The 20,741-nt window shown below is 62.7% G+C and overlaps 2 protein-coding genes across 3 annotated transcripts; one reads left to right on the forward strand and one right to left on the reverse strand.

The window, feature by feature from the left end:
* Positions 1-8,491: 8,491 nt before the first annotated feature.
* On the reverse strand, positions 8,492-12,456 carry TRMT61A (tRNA methyltransferase 61A). Of its 2 annotated transcripts, none has more exons than XM_075531393.1 (4): positions 12,383-12,456; positions 11,724-12,065; positions 10,365-10,631; positions 8,492-9,440 (listed from the first exon to the last, which is right to left on the reverse strand). In XM_075531393.1, exons 2-4 carry the CDS (start codon positions 12,052-12,054, stop codon positions 9,184-9,186), a joined length of 855 nt encoding a protein of 284 aa, XP_075387508.1. In that variant the 5' UTR covers positions 12,055-12,065; positions 12,383-12,456; the 3' UTR covers positions 8,492-9,183. The 2 variants fall into 2 exon arrangements, with proteins under 2 accessions (XP_075387508.1, XP_075387507.1); XM_075531392.1 differs by having other exon boundaries at positions 12,266-12,429.
* Positions 12,457-16,390: 3,934 nt separating this feature from the next.
* CKB (creatine kinase B) lies at positions 16,391-19,492 on the forward strand. Its single transcript, XM_075531492.1, has 8 exons — positions 16,391-16,544; positions 16,831-17,041; positions 17,178-17,332; positions 17,425-17,557; positions 17,809-17,980; positions 18,639-18,762; positions 18,862-19,051; positions 19,133-19,492. The coding sequence occupies exons 2-8, from the start codon at positions 16,849-16,851 to the stop codon at positions 19,309-19,311; spliced, it is 1,146 nt and encodes a 381-aa protein (XP_075387607.1). The 5' UTR covers positions 16,391-16,544; positions 16,831-16,848; the 3' UTR covers positions 19,312-19,492.
* Positions 19,493-20,741: the final 1,249 nt, after the last annotated feature.

Consider the following 20,741-nt stretch of genomic DNA (forward strand, 5'->3'; position numbering starts at 1 on the left):
GAGGGCATTGGAAGTGGCCCTGCTGGTAGGCGCAGGTGACCGGGCGGAGCCTCGGCGCTCACCCTGGGCACAGCTTCCAGCACTGGGCATCTTGCGGGGCCTCAGCGGTGTGTGTGTGGGTGTCTCCCCACCTCCCGGTGGGGTGGGCACAGGGCTGTCTGCAGGGTCCGAATGCCCAGCTCTGCCACGGACCCCCCCAGGGCCCCCTCCCCGGGTTGGGGACTCCTCTCTCCTGGAAGCACCGACTGTCCCTTCCCCAGAGAAGCCCGGCTGACTGTCCTCCCAGCCCGGACCCCGCCGACCCGCACATGCGCCTGGTGCTTCCGTAAGGGACCAGGCTGGCCAGCGACCTCTGGATCAAGAAAGGCGACTCTGTGGCCCTGCTTGACGGATGGTCTAGCCAGCAGGTGGGGTGGGGGTGGGGCTCCCTTTTCTGCCCCGGAGCCACGGTCCCCCAGGGAGTCTTTGGGACGCTTTGTAGGTAGGCCCTGGGGGAGCATTTCGCGGTTAAGTCTGAACTTCTACTCTGGCTGCGTCTGCAAGGCCAGGGTGCAGGCCAGTGCTGTACCCCACCTGGCTGCCCTCTGAGCACCTTGGGCCAGGTGCAGGCCAGACCCTGAGGGGGCACGGAGCGCCTGCATGTGTGCATGAGAGGCACTGTGCGTGACTGTGCGTGTTCGTGCGTGGGTGCTCCACGCACGGGAGTTTGCACACCTGTGTTGGGATATGTGCATGTACACATTAGTCCACCTGCACGCATGTGGATGTACATGTGCGCATACGCGTTTGTGCACATGTGGGCGTGCGTGTGCGTGCGTATTTGCACGTGGCTTGTGTGCATGTGCGGCGTGAGCCTGAACGTGTGTGCATGGGCCCGCGTGAGCGCATGCGTGTAGAAGCCGAGCTAACACAAGCTCGGCGCCCCTCCCCTCCAACACAGATGGAGCTCTGGGTAATGAGGAGGTTCCCCCGCTGGCCCCTGCTGGGCTGAGGGCTGGGCCGGGGCTGGGTGGGGACGCCTGGCAGGGGCTGGGAACACTGGCTGGGGGAGGTTTCCTGGGAAAGGGGCCCACAAAGAAGCCTGCACAGACAAGGGTGTCGTCATGGCAACTTGCACAGAAAGCTGGCCTACTTAACACCCTCACACCCGCTGCCTCGTGCCTCTCCCCTTCTCACCCCACCCTTGGCTGACTTCAACTCCCTCAGGGGCCTTCCTGCCTCCTCTCATCCTCTCCGGGTTGCAGATCCTGGGGCCTGCCTGGCCTGCACAGCCTCAGCTTTCTCATCCACAGAATGGGGCTGGGTGGGGGCAGAAATATCCTCGCTCAGTCGGTGCTCACCCACGGGGCCCCTGCTGCCCCCAGGATGGCCGGGGCTCTGGGGAGGGGGGGCATTCCCAGAGTGCCAGGCTTCAAGTAGGCCTCCAGGTGGGGCCCAGGCCAGCGTGGGGGGGCGGGTAGAGCCCAGTGAGGCGGCAGGACACCACTTACCCCGTCATCAGCTAAGCAGCCTTGGCTGGGGGCCCCCATTACCCCTCCACCCTTGAGGGAGAACTTGGCGGCTGGAGAATATGCTCCCCGGCCTCCTCCTGCAGGAAGCCCTCCTGGGTGAGTGTGAATGGGCGGCTGTCCACAGGCCACAGAACCCTTCTGCCATGGCCACTTGCCCAGCAGGGTGCATCAGGGGCCACCCATGGCCAGTGCATGGAGGTGTACCCACAGAGGGCTGGGAGCTGTGGCCTGGCTGTGAGGGTGCTTTGTGGGCTAGACCCTGGGGACAGAGGGCCTGTCACCAGACTCCGAGCTGTTACCAGACACCAAGCAAGGTGCCTCTTTTCTTGCCTCCTGTGTGCCTGGGCACTTTGGCCTCTGTTTCCCAAGGGGACAAGTGGACAGCACCTGGGGTTCTGACAAGTGTCTATCTCCCTCCAGTGGGAGCTCCCCACCACCCCCTGCCAGACACCAGACACTCTTTAGTCCCTAAAGCCATGGGAGCCCCAGCCAGTGGAAGGAGGAACGGGCAAAGGGGCCTCGATGGGTGAGGGGTCTTCTCTGCTGTGCACATGAGTTCCAGTTCAGACGTGCACTGGCTTAGGTGCCCCCTCAGCCCCCCTAATTTATCCAGGGGGTGGCTACTCACTGGTCCCCTGCTGGGCAGCAGCTTTGTCCCAAGTGGATCCCCCAATGCTGCCTTTGGGAAGAAACAGCCTCTTCTCTGGTCACAGTGAGGCCACCAGGAGGGGTTGATGCACAAAGCCCTGGACCCCCAGCCTGCCCTGCTGGCAGCTGCCTCTTTGTCCCAGCTCCAGGCCTGGAGAGACCCTGAGGGGCCCAGGAGAGCAAGTGGGTTGTGGGAGGGCAGAGGCTCCCTCCCCTGGCTGTGTCACCATCAGATCCAGTGACACCACCTGTTGGCATGTTAGGCAGGTGTGGGTGTCACCTTGAGGTCTGTCCTTTTGTCTGTCTGGGTCTCTAAGATGGGTGGGAGAGGGGAGGGGGCCTGGGTGTGAAAGGCAGCTTAGGGGGTGCCCCCCTTCAGATGATAGATGGGGGCAGATGTGTGGGCCTGGGGCCCCCTCCCTGCCAGCTGCTGAAACCAATATCCTGTAACCCAGTGGTGGCCTGAGGGGGCAAGGTTACAATGAGGGGGTGGTGTATGTGTGTGCACGTGTGTGTGCCTATGTATGTCGCAGTGTGTGTGTTCAGGAATTCCAAAGGACCAGGCCAGGCCAGTGGGAGTCCCCCCTCCAATCATAGTCCACGTAGATCGAGGGGCCTGGTAGGTGCATGGGTGGGGTCAGCTAAACCTGGGGTGTCTGGCTCTGTCGGGGAGCAAGGGGTGACCAGAATGCAGGGCCTGGTGTCAGTCTGCAAGGACTGGAATTTGGTGGGGGCCTGTCCACCTTGGTGGGTCCTGGTTCACCCTCAGGACCAGGGCAGACAGAGGGGGTTTCAGAGGCTGAGGCCCCCTGCTGGGCAGTGTGGGCCAGGCTGAGCACTGGTGCCTCTGTGGGCAGGAGAAACAGTACCCCTACCTCCACCTCTCCAGCCACCAGTTGGTGGATCAGCTTAGCAGTCCCCCACCAAGGGAGGAAGTGGTGTCTAGGGAGCCAAACACAGCTCAGACAAACAGGACACTGGCAACCGGGGTCTGGAGGGCTCAGCGGGGGCAGGAGAGGTGCAGGCTGCAGGCTCTGGGGGGGGAGTACGGGGGGGTGTTGGAGGCCAGGGTTGGTGGCGGCAGGTAACCGAGGTCCCCTGGTTGTCGCCCAGCCCAGCCAGGCCTCTGAGAGCCAGGCCTGAGCTTCCCTGAGGCAGCTGCAAGGGTAGGGGCCAGGAGTGGGAGGCGGAGGTGGTGGGCTGCTGCCTAGTGGGCAGAGGAGCTGCCTAGTGGGACAGAAGGCCCAGAGCAATAGCCAAAGCCCCTCCTGGGCCTCAGTGAGGGGGGAAGGGTGTTTCTGGGAAGGACAGGCACCAGGGGGCCTTGATGCTCTAAGGCTGGGGCTGCAGCACCAGCAGGGGGGAGGCCTGGGGACCTGGAGGGGCAGGGGAGGGCTGGGCCCTCTGCCTAGCAGTGTCCCTTCTTGTTGCCAGGTGCCAGCAGGTCTACTGTGCCGGTAACCTAGCAACAAGCCCATCGACACCCCCCCTCCTCTGCCCCGTTCTGGCTCCGCCTCTACCCAGGGACCAGATCAGCATTCTGGGCCATCAGCGTCTATATCACATGCAGGGACACGGTGGCCAGCTGCTGACCCCACAAACACCGTCCTTCCTGCCCAGCCCCCAAGATCTGTGTGCAGACACCGAGAACACCCGGGTGGTCCAGGACGTGGCCCTAGTCCTGTGTTGATGACCGGACTCCCGGATGCAGTGCGGAGGAGGAGACAGGGATAGACAGGGGCTTATTTAACAAACCTGCTGCCAGCTAGTGGATTCTGACTGTAGCCGCCCGAGTTTGAGGCTGGGGTCCTGGCAGAGGCACACAGCGCCCCCTACGGCCCTGTGAGGCCTTCCCGTGACCAGTCCAGTGTCCCACCCAGGGGCACAGCCAGGCTGGGAGGGCGCCATCGCTGGGCCAGGGGCAGCAGCCAGCGGGAGGTCTGGAGGGGATGGCCCTCTGGGACAACCCAGGCTCCCTCCAGGGGCTGCTGGGAAAAGAGGCAGGGTGGCCTGGGGGCTGCAGTCCCACTTCTCCTCCTTGCCCTCTGTGCTGGGGACAGGCCATCTGCCTGTGGCTCTCATCCAGCGCCCTGGAGGTCTGTCTTCAGTCACAGCCAGCTCATTCCTGGGCTGGGGGAGGGGAGAAGGATGATTCCTGGGCTGGGGGAGGGGAGGATGGATGCTCTCCACCACAGCTTGTAAGTTGAGGCTCCACTGGAGGCACCTACCTGGGGGGGGTCCCCCTAGGATCAGGGTTGGGGGGCGGGAGCAGTGACCAGAGCTCAGATATGTGTAGAGCAAACAGATGGGGCTGAAATGGCCACTGAAAGACAACCCCCCTTTTGATTGTGGAACAGGTCAGATGGCCAGGTGGAAGGACTGGGATGAAGAACCATTCTCCACCCTCCCCCGCCCTCCCCCCCAGTCACCTTCCCTGGCCCTGTCCCTGCTGAGGCCCCACAGGCTGAGGCCAGCAACAGTCTGCTTCCTAGCAGGCTGCTGTCCCCTCCTAAATAGCAGGGCGCTGTGAGCTCACAAGTTAACCACGGGCCTCAAGTGTCCCAGCAGACTCTTAAATTAAACATGGGTCATGCTCAAGCCAGGCCTCCAAGCGGCCCACCCACACACCATGGTCCCTAGCAGCCTGCATCCCAGAGCGCAGGAGAATCTCAAGAGGATTCCGATGACTTGGAAGCAAATGTTCCCATGGGATTTGTCTCCATTGGACTCGGCCTGGGAAGAGCAGTTCTGGAAGCGTCCAGAGTGTGACTGGGCTGCCCGAGTGGAGTGGCTTGAACAGAGGGCTTTGCTGGAAGAGACACAAAGGACGGAGTTGGAACTGCGGGAGAGCTCAGACCCCGAGGAGGGCTGGCCACGATTTGGAGCACCCGTCTGTCCATCCCTGAGGTGGGGCTCTCAGGTGATCCTGGGGCAGCTGGTCCCAGGGAGTGGTGATGACAGCCTTCTTACAGGTTTGTACGACCACAGAACCAGAGGAGCCAGGCGCTTAGTGGTCTATATGACCAGAGCACACAGGTGACAAGGACATGTCTAGGCCCTCCGTAAACATGCTGGGGAGAAAGGGCATTGTCAGCTTCCAGACCATTGGGGGGGGGGGAAGGAGGGGGGTTCCCTTGGGAGGGGTGCAGGGAAGGAGCTGGCGGCATCAGCAGGAAAGGGGTGCCTGTGGGGCTGGGGGAGGGGTAAGGATGGGCCTTGCTTCTGTGCTCACCCCAGCTGCCCCCCTGAAAGGACAGAAGCCAGAGAAAGCGGATCAGCGTCAAAGGCTCCAGGCTGTGGCCGAGCTCTCCTCTAGGGGACGTGACCCAGTTCTGGACTATTCTCAGCACTCTGGGGGCGAGGTGGCCTGACTTTGAAATGCCCTGCACCCAGCTGGGGCAGGTAGGGCTGGCAGGCTGATGGAGGGTCTGTGGGCTCCAACTTCTTAGGAGGCCTGCACCCCAGTTCTGAGCCTGTCACCACCACCTGTTGCTGGGGTCTCAGGCTCAGTGGGGGTTGCCCCTGAGTCTCTGAAATGGCCCAGGTGTGAGAACTGCTAGGTCCCTAACTGGAGTAGGCACCTGCTGGGGGTCTTCTCTGGACCTGAGACCAATAAGCAGAGTGGGCCATTTGTCACCCGGGCCATCTGCTGACAGCCAGGCAACATTCCTACTCTGTGGAAGGAGCCCTGGTGGGGCGGGGGCTAAGCTCAGCTGCTGACTGAGGAGTCAGTGGTTTGAGCCCAGCAGCCACTCTGTAGGAGAAAGGTGAGGCTTTCTGTCAGAGCCAGAGCTGTGGGGGCCAGGTCCTAGGCACTGGCAATATAGCCATGATCTGGGTTCTCCAGAAGTCTCCGGAGGAATTGTCTGGCATTGTCCTGATCAACTCTGACATCTCTGGGGACAGAGCAGGAGGGAGGGCTTTCTGGAGGTGGCAGCCCACTCCTGAAGGTCCTTCAAGTCCTTACCTGAATGAGAACCTACTATCTCTGTCCCTGTCTGCTCCCCCACAGCCTGGGCTTTGAGGCTCCCAGCACCCAGGAAGGGTCATTTTCTGGGTAAAAACCCCCAGCCCCACACTGCAACCCTTAGAAAAAGGAGCCTTACCCTGCCCCCTGGGCCTCATTACCAAGGCCACTGGCAAACCCTCTAGAATGTAGCTGCCCATGGGGCTCCTGCAGAACACCTCAAAGCAGCCAGAAGGGGTTACCCACCTGTGTCCCTCAGGGTCAGGGTGACTGTCCCAGCCCCTCTGCAGTTCCTGCTCAGCTTCTGGGAGCCGGGCAAGCCCATCTACCTTGGGCCTCAGTTTCCCACCTGTGAAAACTGCCCCAGCCCCCAGAGGGAGGCATGTGCAGGATCTCTGGAGGCAGGGGCACGCTGGGGCAGTTGGGGATCCCCAGCACTCACACAGCCTTTCCACTCTGGCCAGGGGGAGGAGGGGCAGCAGGCCCTTTGTCACATGAGCTGGGGTGTCCCTGTCGTGGTGGTGGGTGCACTGGAGGGCAAAGTGCAAGTTCACACCATCTACTCGCTGTGGGAGACGAGGCTGTCTGGGAAATGCATACAAGGTAGTGGGGTTGGCAGTAACTTGCCACAGGGGGTTAGGCTAGCAGACCCCCCCACCACCACCTTCCAGGTTGAGGCAGGAGAAAGTGGGGGGCAAAAGTCACGTGGAGCAGGGGAGCCAGGCCTGGGCCTGGGTGTCCTGGTGTGGGGCCGCTCCTCTGGGATGCAGCAGGGACTTTCCAAGGAAAAGTTGACTTTCTGGGCTGAACCCTGCCCCGTGACAAGCCCCATGCTGGTGACTCAGGGGTGTCACCGGGTCTGGACTCTCTGGGAGCCAGTCTTGCCCCGAGTGTCAGTTTTCCCATCTGAAGAACTAGGCCCGGGGTGGTGAGCTCCTAGGTGGACACCGGCAAGCCTGGGGGGAGCTGGTAGGAACATAGGGGTGGGGCTCTGCACCAACAGCGTTATCAAAAACCACACATGTAGTGGGACAGGGAGCCTGAGGGCCGGCAGCACAGCGCAAGGGGCAAAGCTCCCCGGTGGTCGCCCACCACTCCTTTCAGGGGGTCTGCAGCCCCAGCACCACCTGTACAGGGCACATCCCAGGCTGTCACTGTCCCACGCCTCCTCCTGGGCCACCCCATCGTGACCAGAGTGGGACAGAGGACACTCAGGCTACGACCTCTCTAGCCCATCACAGGAAACATGCTGTGGCCTTCTGGAATTTTCTCAAATTCCGGGGGCTGCTCCCCAGCCCAGGCAATCTCACCCAGTGGACTCACCAGGCAGTAGAGGAACTGAAAATGCACACGCACAGGCACACACACACAGTCTCTCTTCCTCTCCAGACATCTCTCTACACACACACACACACACACACACACACCTTTCTCTCCATACATGGCCGCCTCTCTCTCTCCATACACAGCCATCGCACACACACACACACACACACACACTCTTCCTCTCCAGACATCTCTCTCTCTCTCACACACACACACTCTCTCTCCCTCCCACGGCCGCCTCTCTCTCACACACACACACACACACTCTTTCTCTCCAGACATCTCTCTCTCACACACACACACACACACACACACACTCTCTCTCCATACACGGCCGCCTCTCTCTCTCTCTCACACACACACACACACACACACACACACACACACACACACTCTTCCTCTCCAGACATCTCTCACACACACACACACACTCTCTCTCCATACACGGCCGCCTCTCTCTCTCTCTCTCTCTCTCACACACACACACACACACACACTCTTCCTCTCCAGACATCTCTCTCAACACACACACACTCTCTCTCTCTCTCTTCCTCTCCATACACGGCCGCCACACACACACACACACACACACTCTTCCTCTCCAGACATCTCTCTCACACACACACACACACACTCTTCCTCTCCAGACATCTCTCAACACACACACACACACACACACACACACACACACACACTCCAGACATCTCTCAACACACACACACACACACACACACACACTCTCTCTCTCTCTCTCTCTCTCTTCTTCTCCAGACAGCTCTCTACACAGTCTCTCTTCCTCTCCATACACCTCCGCCTCTCTCTCTCACACACGCGCGCACATGCATCTCACACACACACTCTCTTCACACATTCTCACTCCTCCCCCAGCCAGCCTTCCCTGGGGACAAAGGCCCTTTCTGTGGTCAGGGTGGGTGGGTAGCCACACACTCACCCCTTTGTTCACGGCCTGGCAGTCTTTGTGCAGGAACTTGGGGGGGGGGGGTTGTTGGACAGACAGGGCAAGAGGCAGGGACCAGTGTGAGGGCAATCAGTATTTACTGCTCTCCAGGACAAGGCTTCAGGCCCCTCCCCACTGCCTAGACTCTGCCCTGGCAAAGCCCCCAGGGATGGGGTGGGAGTTCATGACTAGGCTCCTGGGAACAAGGCCATCCGAGCAGTGCTTTAATGGGCCTCTAGAAGCAGGGGTCTCTTCTAGTCAGGTGAGGGGAGAGGCGCAGAGGGCAAGCTGACTCCTCTGTATGGACTGCCCCTCCCAATACCTCACTTGCTCTTCCCCTGGCTTCTGGGGCCATGGGGGAAGCGGGGCTGGACTCTACGGTCACCACACCGAGGCTTCTGGCAGTGGAGGCTGTTTAAGGAAGGGGTGTCCAGCAGGCACCAGAGGCTGTGCTCCGCCCACAGGCTGGGGCCGGGATGCTCCAAGCTCCACAGGGCTGTGCCTCTGCCTGGCCACCACCCACGAGGCCCCAGGCCTAAACCCGCCCCTCAGTCTTTCAAAACACAGGCTGAGCAGGCAGTTGGTGGCCATATAAGGCAGTGTGACTGGGCAGGCTCACCCAGCCACACGGTCCTCCAGGCCCACACTCCTTCCAGCCTCCAGCATCACCAGGTCCACGGTCCAGGCTTCAAAGTACTCCAGGTGTCACGAAGGTCCTCCCGGCCCCCAGTACCCCAGCTCCCCAGTCCTCCTGGTTCTGGGCTGACCACCCACTAGCCTGGTGTCTTGGTGGCGAAGGTCAAGTAGCCGGTGTGGCCGACGGTCTCTTTCATGGGGGTGCCGCTGCGGAAGGGGCTGGCCTCGGCAGGGCCGGCACCCAGGTCAGGCAGGGCCAGGCTGACGGTCCGCACGTTGTACACCTGGGGCAGTGCCTCCAAGGTGCTCAGCTCCGAGAAGCCGTGTGCCCCCAGCGCTTGGCACGTGCGCTGCACCTGCTCGATGCAGGGCGAGAAGGAGCAGAAGCGCCCACCTGTGGGCAGGGCAGTGTTAGAGGGGCGAGGCTCCTGCCTGTCCCCCCCACCCCAGCACCCGGGCCAGCAAACTGCAGTGGGGGCGGTGCCCACAAGCAGTAGCTCCAAAAATGCAGCCATGGTGACAGGGCTGTGGGGTGGGGGCTGTCACAGGAAATTAGAGGCTGTCACCCGCTCCCAGGCACCAGCAGGCGCCCACTTGGAGGTGCCTCCAGGGTGATGGGTGGGGGCGGTACTGACAGCCTCTTCCTGCCCTACCCCCACCCCCGCTGTCACTGAGTGAGTCTGAGGACAGTCCTGGAGGGAGGGACTCCCACCCCCGAGAACAGAGGGGCTCTCCGGGGTTCTGCCACAGGGGTAGGGTCCTGGCGCAGGAGCTCATGGAAGTCCATGGGCACAGCTGGAGGGGGCAGAGGAGGGGGGAAGACAAAGGTCTCTTGCCCTGCGTCCCCCACCCCCAAGCACCTCCCCAGACCAGGGACAGGGCATTCAGGGTGGTGGGTCTGGGCTGAGACAAGCTGCCCCAGCCAGGCTTGGCCCAGACCCTGGGGCCCCGTCCTGCCCAGTGCCCCCTCGTGTAGCAGCTCTGGGATGCGAAGAGGGGGGCACCTGGGCGGCCGAGCCAGCGCCATCTCCAGAAAAGGCAAGTTCCCCAGGCTTCCTGCGGCCGTCTGGCTCAGGGCCACCTCAGTCGGCTGCCTCCACCCCACAGAGCAGCTTTCCCCTAAAAGGCTGGGCTGGGCCTGTGGGGAGGGGGATTCTGCCAGCCCCAGCGCTGGAAACAGGGACAGCCTTTGTGACCTGGGGCAGAAGCCCCACTCATTCATCTGACACCTTGCACTCTGACTGCCCCAGGTGGCTCCAGCGGGGCCCCAGCCAGGCCCACATCTCCTGCCCCGACCTGGCCACCCCAGCCAGCGCACCTTCCACCTTGAGGGCGTCCCAGGCATGGCCCACGGCCTCCCAGGGCGAGGGGATGTCCAGGAAGACTGCATCGGCGACATGGCTGACGCCAAAGCCACTGCGGCACACGTCCTGGTTGCGAACCGTCACCCAGCGGCCGACGCGGTGCTGCTGGAACTCTTCCCGGGCCTTTTCCGCCCGCTGCTGGTGAAACTCCACGGTGTGCAGGTGGCCCGTGGGCGCGATGGTGCGGATGATGGCGTGTGACACGGAACCGCTGCCAGTGCCTATGGTTGGTGAGCATCAGGTGGTGCCTGCCCAAGCCACACCCTTCCGGCAGGCACATCACAGCCTCAGCACATTCAAACACTCCTGGGGGGCAGCTGGCTCCTGCATCTCCTGTGGCTTCCTCAGAAATGCCCTGCTGCCTGCTCACAGCACCAACCAGTTGTGTGTGTTAGGGGATGTGTGTGTGAAGACACACAAGATTTCCCCCAGAGGTGCTCCAGGCCCTGTGGCTTGTCCTCTACATGCCTGTACCTTCCACTGGGCACTACTGGCATCTGCTCAGCCCCCACTGCCCTCTGACCATGGCTGTGTTCAGCATCCAGCCAGGCCAATCTGTCCTGCATTCACATGGAGAGACAGAGGCCAGAGAGAGGTGAGGCTGGCCAGAGGGCAGCCCCTGGGGCCCTAGGGTGGCCGAGGACACTTTGGGTAGCCAGCCACCTTTGGGGCTCATCTTGGCCAAAGCACAGGAGCCAAGGCTAGGTCTCAATGTCCACCTTGGCGGCCCCCAACCCTGGGTCAAGGGTGCTCAGGTTGGCAGCAGGGAGAACCTCTCCATGGGTGACCATGGGGCAAGTCTCTACCTCCCAAGTGTACCTGGTGCAGCCCTGGGCCTGGGGCCCTAGGACTCGGCGGGGTCAGCACCTTGGTCAGCACCGACCTGGCCCTAGTCCTGGATGTGGGGGCTCAGTCACCTCTCACTTGGTGGCAGTCTGGGCTCTGCTCAAAGAGATGGCCATCACACCCCCGGGCTTGCTGCCCAGACACCTGTGGGCAGTGTTGCCTTCCCCTGGGCTTGTCCATCACCCCCCCCACCCCCAAACCTGCACTGCTAGCACTCCCAGGGCCTTCCCCACAGACACCCAGCCTTTGCACACACGTTCACTCACGGGCTGCCTGCCTGCCTCCCCCAAGAGTGTGTGAGGCTGTGATGGGGGCAGGCCAGCCTCCTACAAAGCAGAGCCCGCATCTTGGGTGTGCGAGGGAGGGAGGGTGGGCAGGGGCAGGTGAAAAGGTCCGCCCCGGCTGCTAGGCCCGCCTGCTGGAAGGCAGCGGGGCCCTGGACCTGACCCTGCCTCTGCATCGCTCACCGGACTCGCAGACCACGGAGCCGGGCCGCAGCTCCAGCATCATGGTGAGCAGTGCTATGTCGGTGGAGTACAGGATCTGCGTGCGGTGTGGCAGGTTCAGCGTCCAGAGCTCGGGCGTCGGGTGCAGCACGTACGCCCAGCCGCCTCGGCCGCACGTCACCTTAGAGCCGAAGGGGCGGCCGATGAGGTCGGTCGAATGCCTCAGGACGCCGTGCCGGGTCTGCGTCTGCGCCCCCCGCTGTACGCGCACGGCCACCATGGCGCCGTGGCCCAGCGACAGGATGGCCGTGTCGCCCTCCCGTATCCGCTCCTCGTACTCCACGAAACTCATGGTGTCAGGGCCTGGGGAGGGAAGCGCGGGGGCTGCAGCAGGCGGGGGGCGCCTCCAGGCACAGGGGCGGCGCCCAAAGCTAACACCCGGAGCCACCGGCCCACATCACAGATGGAGAAACTGGGGCCCAGCCCGGCTGAGGACGCTCCCCGCGCTGGGGCTGGTGTGAGGCTGCGGGTAGCTTGGGGTGACGCAGGGTGCCGGCGCTCACCTCCAAACCGGGCTAGCACCCACGGGCTGCTCGAGGGCAGGAGGCTGGGGGTCGCGGACGGGGTGAGGGGCCCACTGGCAGGGATGGGGTCGCCGGGCGGCTCGGGAAGGGGCTCACCAACTCCCGCTCCCAGAGACTCCACACGTGGCTCCGCGACGCGCGGCGACGGCACCCGCACTTCCGGCTCTGGCGCGACGCGCTCTGATGACGTTGATGCCCCGCCCCGCGCGCACCCCCACCCCAAGAGCGCTCCCTGCAGTGCGCGCTCCCGGTGTGGAAGGCCGGCGAGACCTTTTCGGGGTCCTCCGCGTCCCTGACATGCACGGCGGGGCATTGCCAGGGTGCGGACAAACCCCAGCCACCGACCGTGCCGTGCTGTCATTGCAAAGTGGTGTTTGTGTGACCAGTACCGGCCTAGTCACTGCAGTCAGCCCTAGGCCAGGGAGGGTGGGGGATGGAGGGAGCTGCAGGTGGCCCCAAACATTTTCGAGGACCGGAGGGGCTCTTACTCGTCAGTGTTAGGGGAAGGGGCCAGAGCCCACGGGCACTTAGCCATTGGGCTTCACTTTGGGGTGTGGGCAGGGAACTTGGGGCAGAAAAGGAAGTGGAAGGGAGCAAGGTCCTGCCTCTTCCAGGCTGTCTTCCTTCCACCCTCAGCCCCAGTGACCAGGGCATGTCCTGCTAATCCTAGGGACCAGAGGAAGATTGAAACAACCTCTACCCCACCCCACCCAACACTTGGCCCTGAACTCTGAGTGTCTTCTCAGCCCACAGTGACCCAGGACCCCTCCCAGGGCACCTCTCCCAGCCCCCAGTATCCTACAACCTTGCTTCCTTAGAGCCCTGCCAGCCTGTGGCACCTAGCTCTTTGTCTGACCTTGTCAGGGCTGGGCCAGGTCTGTGGCGGCTTCCCTTTGGTCTTGGGTGGGGCTTAGCACACAGACCTTAGCTGCCTGGAGGCTGCCCCACCTGGCCTCAGTGGCTATTGAGAAGCCAGCTTCACTCTGTCACACCCTGCCAACATCCCCATTGCTCACTCACACTGACGCCAGAATCACACTCTAATTGCTCCCCTTGGGGGGCCTCCACTTTCCACTACTCCCAGGGGTTCCTCTTTCCCAGCCCCTGAGGAGCCTCGTGCAGTCCAGGCTGGGTGCTGCTGCTAAGAGGCTAAATTAGAACGCACTGCCCAGTGGTGGTTTCCTGTGGCCTCACTTCTCACTCGCCTTGGTGCGCAGGGCTGGCTGGCCAGCTCCTCCAGTACCCCCTCCTCAGGGCTGCTCCATCGGAGGCCACAGGTGGTTCCCAAGACTGCCTTGGATTGTGCATGTCTTGGACTCAGCTCACAAGCATTAATGCAAAGCCACCTCATTGACTCCTCCCCAGAATCTGTTCATGGAGGAGCATCCCACAGACGGGAAATGGAAGCCCAGAGGCATTAAGGAACTTGCCTAAAACCACGCCTCTAATTTGGCTTCAATGGGGCTGGGGTTTGAAGTCAGTCTACCTGGCTTCTGCTGTACAGAACGGTCAGCGCCTCCAGCATCAGAGTGACTAGGTGGGTGTACTACCTACCATATCTCTGGCAGGCCCTACACTGTAACCCTAAGGCGGTCAGTCCCTGGACCTCTCCAGACCCCTCTGGACTTCCCCTTCAGGCTCTGAGGAACCCAGGGCCTGCTGTGTGGGAGGAGGTGGTGGTTAGGCTCCAAGGCTTCCTCCTGCTTCCTCTCTGGACCCCGCTGACCGGGGCTGCATGGAGCAGCTGTGTTCTGTGCAGCACAGGCCTGGAGTCTTGCAGACTGGCCCCACCCTTGCCAGCAGGGCTGGTGGTTAATGTGTAACCAGGTGTGATTTCCTGGAACCTGGACCACAAACTGGCCTAATGATGTCATCTACTCCTTGCTCCCAGAACGAAACCAAACTGGCTTCTGGGGGCCCTATGGGGGGGTCTGCAGATGACAGCCAGCTGGGGCCTCACCCTCCCAGGTCTGTGACACCTTGCTCTGAGAACCACCAGGGTCCAAGTAGCCCCTGCCTGTGGCGGCTTCATGCCTGTGGGGAACTCCCTGCTTTTAGTGGGGGGAGGGGGCGAGCTCCTTGACTGTGGGCCTTTGGCCCTGCTCTGTGCCCCAATTGTAGGCCTGTGTTCAGCTCAGGCTTGTGTGGACCCTGAGGGCTTTTCCTGGTCGTTCAGCAGAAGGTCAGGTGCTGAGGACTTCAAGGGGACATAGGACCTGTGACCCCCACTTGTGCCTCCCCAAGGTTCCCTTTACTCATCTGCAAAATGGGGGTCAAAGACCTGCCTCAGGGTCCTCAGGTCACTGGAGGCCCCCCATGGACGCCCCCCCAGGAGAGGACCTCTGTAGGACCTGCTCAGGAAAGGGTCAGGGAGAATAGTCCTGTCCAGTGCCTAGTGTTGGAGAGGGGTGGCCGGCTGAGGCAGGCCCAGGACAAAGAGGAAGTCCTGGGCGGCCCCCTTCCAGGGCCCCGCATCTCTGCTCATTTTCCAGACACAGAAACTTGAGCCGGGGAGGACTTGAGGAGTGGGGGAGGGCAGCTGCTGACCCGTCCACAATTTGGAGAGGGGCTGCTGGAGAAGAAATGAGGTTGGGGTGGGGGGCGCCAAGCGGAGGAATTCCAGGCTTAAGGACACCTGCTGTCTGGGGCCAGGCTGCTGGCTGCTTTCTCATCAGCCTTTTCAGGCTGCAAACAATGGTTACTGAGCAGGCAGAGCGCAGAGCCGCGCGCGGGAGGGAGAGGGAGCGGCGGCGACTCCCCACTGCACCACCAGGGACAAAGCACAGGCGCGTCCGTCCTTCCTATGGGGCGTCCTTTCCTCAATTACTTCTACTTCCTGACGTCATTTGAGCCACCTGGTCACTTGGGTCACCTACCCACCGCATCACCCTGCAGCAGCTGGGCCATGCGCTCTCGCTGCCCGCCCCTCCTCCGCTGCATCCTGGGCGCAGGTGCCCCGCGGTTCAGCCTAATAGACCGCGGCAGACCCAAGGTTTTCCTGGCTTCCGGGTCACTTCTCACGCAGACAGCTCGCTTTTTGCAGCAGCTGCGTGCTATCTGTCGCATACTCCCCAGCGCCCACGAAGGCGCCGGGCGGTGCTAGATCCGCCCCCCCCCTTCCGCGGCTGTCTGCGGTGAAGGGCTAGCCTCCCCACAGGCCGGATTCCTGGCAGTGGGGATCGCAGGGTCTTGGAGTGCCAACAGTTTTCTTTTGAAGAGCTACTGTCACATTACTTTCCAAAAGGGTGGAGCGTCCTTCTCAGCCCTGCAGGAAGGCAGGCGCCCCCGCAGACATCCCGGGGGCCCCGCGGCGTCAATCTCTGAGGGCTGTGGGGGTGGGGCAGGAGCAGTCACTGCGTTTGGATTGGCACGATCCTGGTTAGTGGTGAGACATGGTCTGTCACATATGTCTCTGGGTTATCAGGCTGTCCTTCCCCTCCCTTCATCTTAGTCCGGCGTCTCTGGGCACCGCTTTTTGGGTAGGCGGCGACGGGGAAACCTGTTCCCTGAGGGGGGTGAGGACTCGAGGCTGTGCGAGCAGCTTCTTGGGCCACTGTCTCCGCGAACCTGTACCCTGAGGGCCATGGCCTTTCCCAAGGTCAAGACGCCGCAGGTGCCGGCTGTCTGGGCCACCGCCAGCTGGCGCCTCCCGCGCGCGCCTTCCTTCCGCACCCAGATCGCCCTGGAGATGCCCGAGGGCACCTTGAGAAGGTCAGCGGCTCCTGGCCAGCGCCGGGTGGGAGTAGAGCCTGAGCACGACACGCTGTGGAACTTGGATGCTCTGAAGACCTCTCCCTGCGGCCACCTCGGGACCCACGCGACGAGCGAGGGCAGGGGCCCAGGGTGCAGTTCTGACCAGTCCTGGTGTCCTCAATTGCCAGATGGCTCTGGGGCCTTAGTTTCCCGCCCGGAGGCGGAGTGGGGGTGGGGATGGTGGTCCAGGACCTCCCAGGGCCTGAGCTCAGTATTTGGACCACTGGAGGGTGCTAGGTGGAATGCGCTGGGGGCGGGGGAAGAGGGGGCCATGAGAGGGGACCACCAAGAGGGGCGCTTGGGGGGTGTCAGGGCTTCGGGCAGGGGACAAAGCTTCGGCACCACCCCGCCTCCAGGGCCAATGGAATGAATGGGCTATAAATAGCAGCCAATGGGCGGTCCGCGTGGCGCCCCTTAAGAGCCTCGGGAGCGCTGAGCAGCCGCTGTTCGCCTGCGCCGCGCCCGGATTCCTCGCAGCTGAACCCGTGTTCCACCCGGCTGCCCGGTGAGTGGGCCCCGAGCCTGGCTGGGATGCAGGGATGCGGAGGGGCTTGGGGCAGTGGAGGGTCTCGGGAACACCGAGGGACTCGGGAACGCCGGGCATCACCGCTCCTGGCGCGCCGGGTGGGAGCCCAGGCTAAGCCTGCGTCCCCGGTACCCGCGTCCAACTTCCAGCTGGGGCGCTACTGTCCCCGGTGACCTTGGCCGCGTCCTGGCGACGGTGGGGACCACTGGTGGGCTCTAAGACGCGGGACGGTCGGCTGGGCGCCGCTGATGCCCCTCTCCCGCAGCCCGCCGCCGCCGCCGCCATGCCCTTCTCCAACAGCCACAACGAGCTGAAGCTGCGCTTCCCGGCCGAGGATGAGTTCCCCGACCTGAGCGGCCACAACAACCACATGGCCAAGGTGCTGACCCCCGAGCTGTACGCCGAGCTGCGCGCCAAATGCACGCCGAGCGGCTTCACGGTGGACGACGTCATCCAGACCGGCGTGGACAACCCCGGTACGAAACCCGAGCGCGGCCCGGCGGCCCTCGAGGGTCAGCGGCTCGGCCCTTGGGGTCCCTGCAACCTCTTCTCCGCAGCACTGCGGCTCGCCGTACGCAGTGACGTCAGTGCCCCATCCTGCCCTGCCCTCAGGCCACCCTTACATCATGACCGTGGGCTGCGTGGCGGGCGACGAGGAGTCCTACGATGTCTTCAAGGAGCTTTTTGACCCCATTATCGAGGATCGTCACGGGGGCTACAAGCCCAGCGATGAGCACAAGACCGACCTAAACGCCGACCACCTCCAGGTGCGGGGTCGGGGCGCGGGTGGAGGGCGCGCGGTCCGGTGGGAGGTAGGTGCCTGTGCGGCACTCACCGCACCCGCTCGCTCGCCTCCTAGGGTGGCGACGACCTGGACCCCAACTATGTGCTGAGCTCGCGGGTCCGCACCGGACGCAGCATCCGCGGCTTCTGCCTCCCCCCGCACTGCAGCCGCGGGGAGCGCCGCGCCATAGAGAAGCTGGCAGTGGAAGGTGGGAGTCTCCCTGTCTCCCCCCACCCACATCACCCTCCGGTGATACCGGAGCGCCGCCTGCTGCTCGGGTTTCCCCGCAGGGCTGGCGCCCAGCCCCCACGCCCACCCAGATCTGGGTCCTCGTTCCCGCTTGAAGCTCCCTACTCCAACCTGGGGTCCCGTGGTGTCACCCTCCCGGGCGGCGGGATGGAGCTAGGGGCGTGTCCAGAGGCAGAGCGTGGCCCCTGAGCCATGGCACCCCCCCTGCAGCCCTGTCCAGCCTGGATGGCGACCTGTCGGGCAGGTACTACGCGCTCAAGAGCATGACGGAGGCGGAGCAACAGCAGCTCATAGACGACCACTTCCTCTTTGACAAGCCTGTGTCGCCGCTGCTTCTGGCCTCTGGCATGGCCCGTGACTGGCCGGACGCCCGCGGCATCTGGTGTGTCCACCCCCCACAGGCCGGTGTCCTCCCTGTCTCCATCTTCTTGCTCACCTACAGGGTGTGGGCCCCCTCCGAGGAGAAGAAAAGGGCAGGTGACCTCGGTTGCGCAGATGCGTAATGGCTCCGCTGTGGCTGCTAGAGGCTTCTCAGTGGGGAGGGCGAGCGATGAGGGAGGACGTGGTAGTCAGCAGCCCCCTTGGGAACTGGAGCTTCTTGTTTTCGTTCCCTCTCACCCGCTCCCGCGAGATGCTGCTAGGTGCCTCGTGACGCAGAAGCTGCCTTCAGACGCCACTCGGCTGGGGGGTAGGGGTGACCTTCAGAGCCCAGACACAGCTCTAGACCTCCAGCCCCTCGCCGCATGAAGTGGGAGGGCAGAGGGGGTGAAGTGTAGATCACCCGCACATGCGTAGGGGACAGTGCAGCAGGCGCTGCATTGATCACGATTACCCTGTCTTTCCACGCCAACCCCCCCAAGGGTGATGGGCACTGGGGCTTGGCAGGTACCCACACACCTGGGGGTGGGAGGACAGGAACTGGGCGCCAGCAACTGTCAGGTTCGCTGGTCTGGGTTGGGACCCAGGGGTTTGGGGAGGAGCCCCGAGTTTTCAGTCCTGCAGGATGGCCTCGGAGAGCTTCTGTTGGTCGCCCGTCACAGGCACAATGACAATAAGACCTTCCTGGTGTGGATCAATGAGGAGGACCACCTGCGGGTCATCTCCATGCAGAAGGGGGGGAACATGAAGGAGGTCTTCACCCGTTTCTGCACTGGCCTCACCCAGGTCAGTCCTGGCCCACAGCGCAGAGTGAGGGACGGGTCGGAGTGGGGTGCAGGCGCCTGCTCTGCGGTAGTTGCTTAGGAGTACCACCCCTCTCCCCAGATCGAGACACTCTTCAAGTCAAAGAACTATGAGTTCATGTGGAACCCTCACCTTGGCTACGTGCTCACCTGCCCGTCCAACCTGGGCACAGGGCTGCGGGCGGGGGTGCACATCAAGCTACCCCACCTGGGCAAGCATGAGAAGTTCTCCGAGGTGCTCAAGCGGCTGCGGCTGCAGAAGCGGGGCACAGGTGAGAGTGGTGGGAACCAGGGGGCCACGCCCACACCCCTGCCCCCACTGGGCCTGACAGCCAGTTGTCTGGTGTTTGCAGGCGGTGTGGACACGGCTGCTGTGGGTGGGGTCTTCGACGTCTCCAATGCGGACCGGCTGGGCTTCTCGGAGGTGGAGCTGGTGCAGATGGTGGTGGACGGCGTGAAGCTGCTCATTGACATGGAACAGCGGCTGGAGCAGGGCCAGCCCATCGATGACCTGGTGCCCGCCCAGAAGTGAGCCTCCACCGCTGCCACTTCCTAACTTATTGGAGGGCTTGCGTCACCACCCCCCCCACCCCACCCCACCCCCGCTGGCGGCCCAGCCCTTAGCCCTGCCCTAGACTCCTGCGTGGCCTGTCGTAGAGTTTATTTTTGGATTGCTAAAATGTCGCTGATGCTGAAATAAACTAGGGTTTTTGCCTGCCTCTTTCTTCCAGTGGTCTCTCCCCATCGCCTAGTGGGGGAGGTGTGACGGGCTGCGACCTGATTCCTTCCGACACTGCCCCCCCCCCCAATAACCACTATACAACCCGTTGTCAGCCAGCCTGCCCCTTGCTGCCACCCCCAGGTCTCTAAGAACTCCTCCCTCCCCCTTTCCTCCAGGGCTCTCCCAACCTTCAGGATCCCCAATGGGGCTCCTGCAGTGCCCTGCCCAGGTTCTTACGTGGCACCAGAAGTTAGGGACTGACAAGTCAGACTGCCACCTGCTGCCTGTGAAAGGTTCTGCACCCACCTCAGCCTCAGGGTTCCTTGCCGACATACTTATCCTTCCTGTGGGCTGCAAGACCCTGAGCTTCTTTACCTTGTTACCCTGGCCTGAGGGTCGGGGCTAGCCCTGCTGAAGGGTGGGCCTCCTGGCTGGGCTCTGCTCTGGCTTGTCCCTCTGCAGGGGTCGCAGGGAGGTCCTTGTTCCCACTGGGGCTTGGGGGGCACTCATGCCAGGCAGTGTCTTATGTCCCTTTGGGCCCTGGGTTGGAAGTTGATTGGGCTTGTCTACCCACCTACCTGTCTCAGGGTACCTCTACAATTGGGCGGTAGCCCCCAGGACCTGCAGACAGGTCAATTCCTGGTGAAGAAATGGCCTTTCTCCTGGATGCAAGAGGGGGTCTTCATGGCACCATGCCAGGGCAGACACCACCAGGAAAAGGGCCTCTGGCACCTGGGTCCCTGCCAGTCAGCCCACCCTCTTCAGCCCCTGCAGTAGGGCTGCAGCCCAAAGGCCCTCCTGGGCCCCAGAAAGCTCTGCCTAGGCTGGAAGCAGTCAGCTTGGGTTGGGGGTACCCTGGGGAGAACGGAGTCCCCTAGTCAGGGTCTTGAGTACTATAGGAGTGGGGTGTCTTTAGCTCCAAGTTGGGCAGGAAGGGGACCTGATGCTAGGGGATGGAGGGCCTAACTCACTCTCAGTGACCTTGCTTTGCTAGAACAAGGGCAAGCTGAGCACAGGGACTTTAGCATGCCCTCTAAAGGGGCATGGGTGGGCAGATGCCCAAGCTATTGATAAAGTGATTGAGCTTGGTAATTCACCATCCTGGTGGGGTACAGATCTGTGGGGGCAGTGTGGCTAATTGGGATCAATCCCTTGCAGGGCTGGGTGGGTCTGTGGAGGTGGTGTGGCATGCCAGGCACTGCACGCTGTTTAGCAGCATCCCTGAGGCCTCTACACTCCCC

The sequence above is a fragment of the Tenrec ecaudatus genome, chromosome 14 (genome assembly GCF_050624435.1).
Source record: "Tenrec ecaudatus isolate mTenEca1 chromosome 14, mTenEca1.hap1, whole genome shotgun sequence".
Classification (NCBI taxonomy): domain Eukaryota; kingdom Metazoa; phylum Chordata; class Mammalia; order Afrosoricida; family Tenrecidae; genus Tenrec; species Tenrec ecaudatus.

Excerpts from the sequence above, each read along its gene's own strand:
- TRMT61A (XM_075531393.1), bottom strand. The coding sequence starts at position 12,054 with ATGAGTTTCGTGGAGTACGAGGAGCGGATACGGGAGGGCGACACGGCC. Across the intron at positions 10,632-11,723 it reads CTCCGTGGTCTGCGAGTCCG|GCACTGGCAGCGGTTCCGTG; the intron begins GTGAGCGATGCA and ends CACCAACCATAG. Across the intron at positions 9,441-10,364 it reads GGACGCCCTCAAGGTGGAAG|GTGGGCGCTTCTGCTCCTTC; the intron begins GTGCGCTGGCTG and ends CCCTGCCCACAG.
- CKB (XM_075531492.1), top strand. The coding sequence starts at position 16,849 with ATGCCCTTCTCCAACAGCCACAACGAGCTGAAGCTGCGCTTCCCGGCC. Across the intron at positions 17,558-17,808 it reads AGAGAAGCTGGCAGTGGAAG|CCCTGTCCAGCCTGGATGGC; the intron begins GTGGGAGTCTCC and ends CCCCCCCTGCAG. Across the intron at positions 17,981-18,638 it reads CCGGACGCCCGCGGCATCTG|GCACAATGACAATAAGACCT; the intron begins GTGTGTCCACCC and ends CGCCCGTCACAG.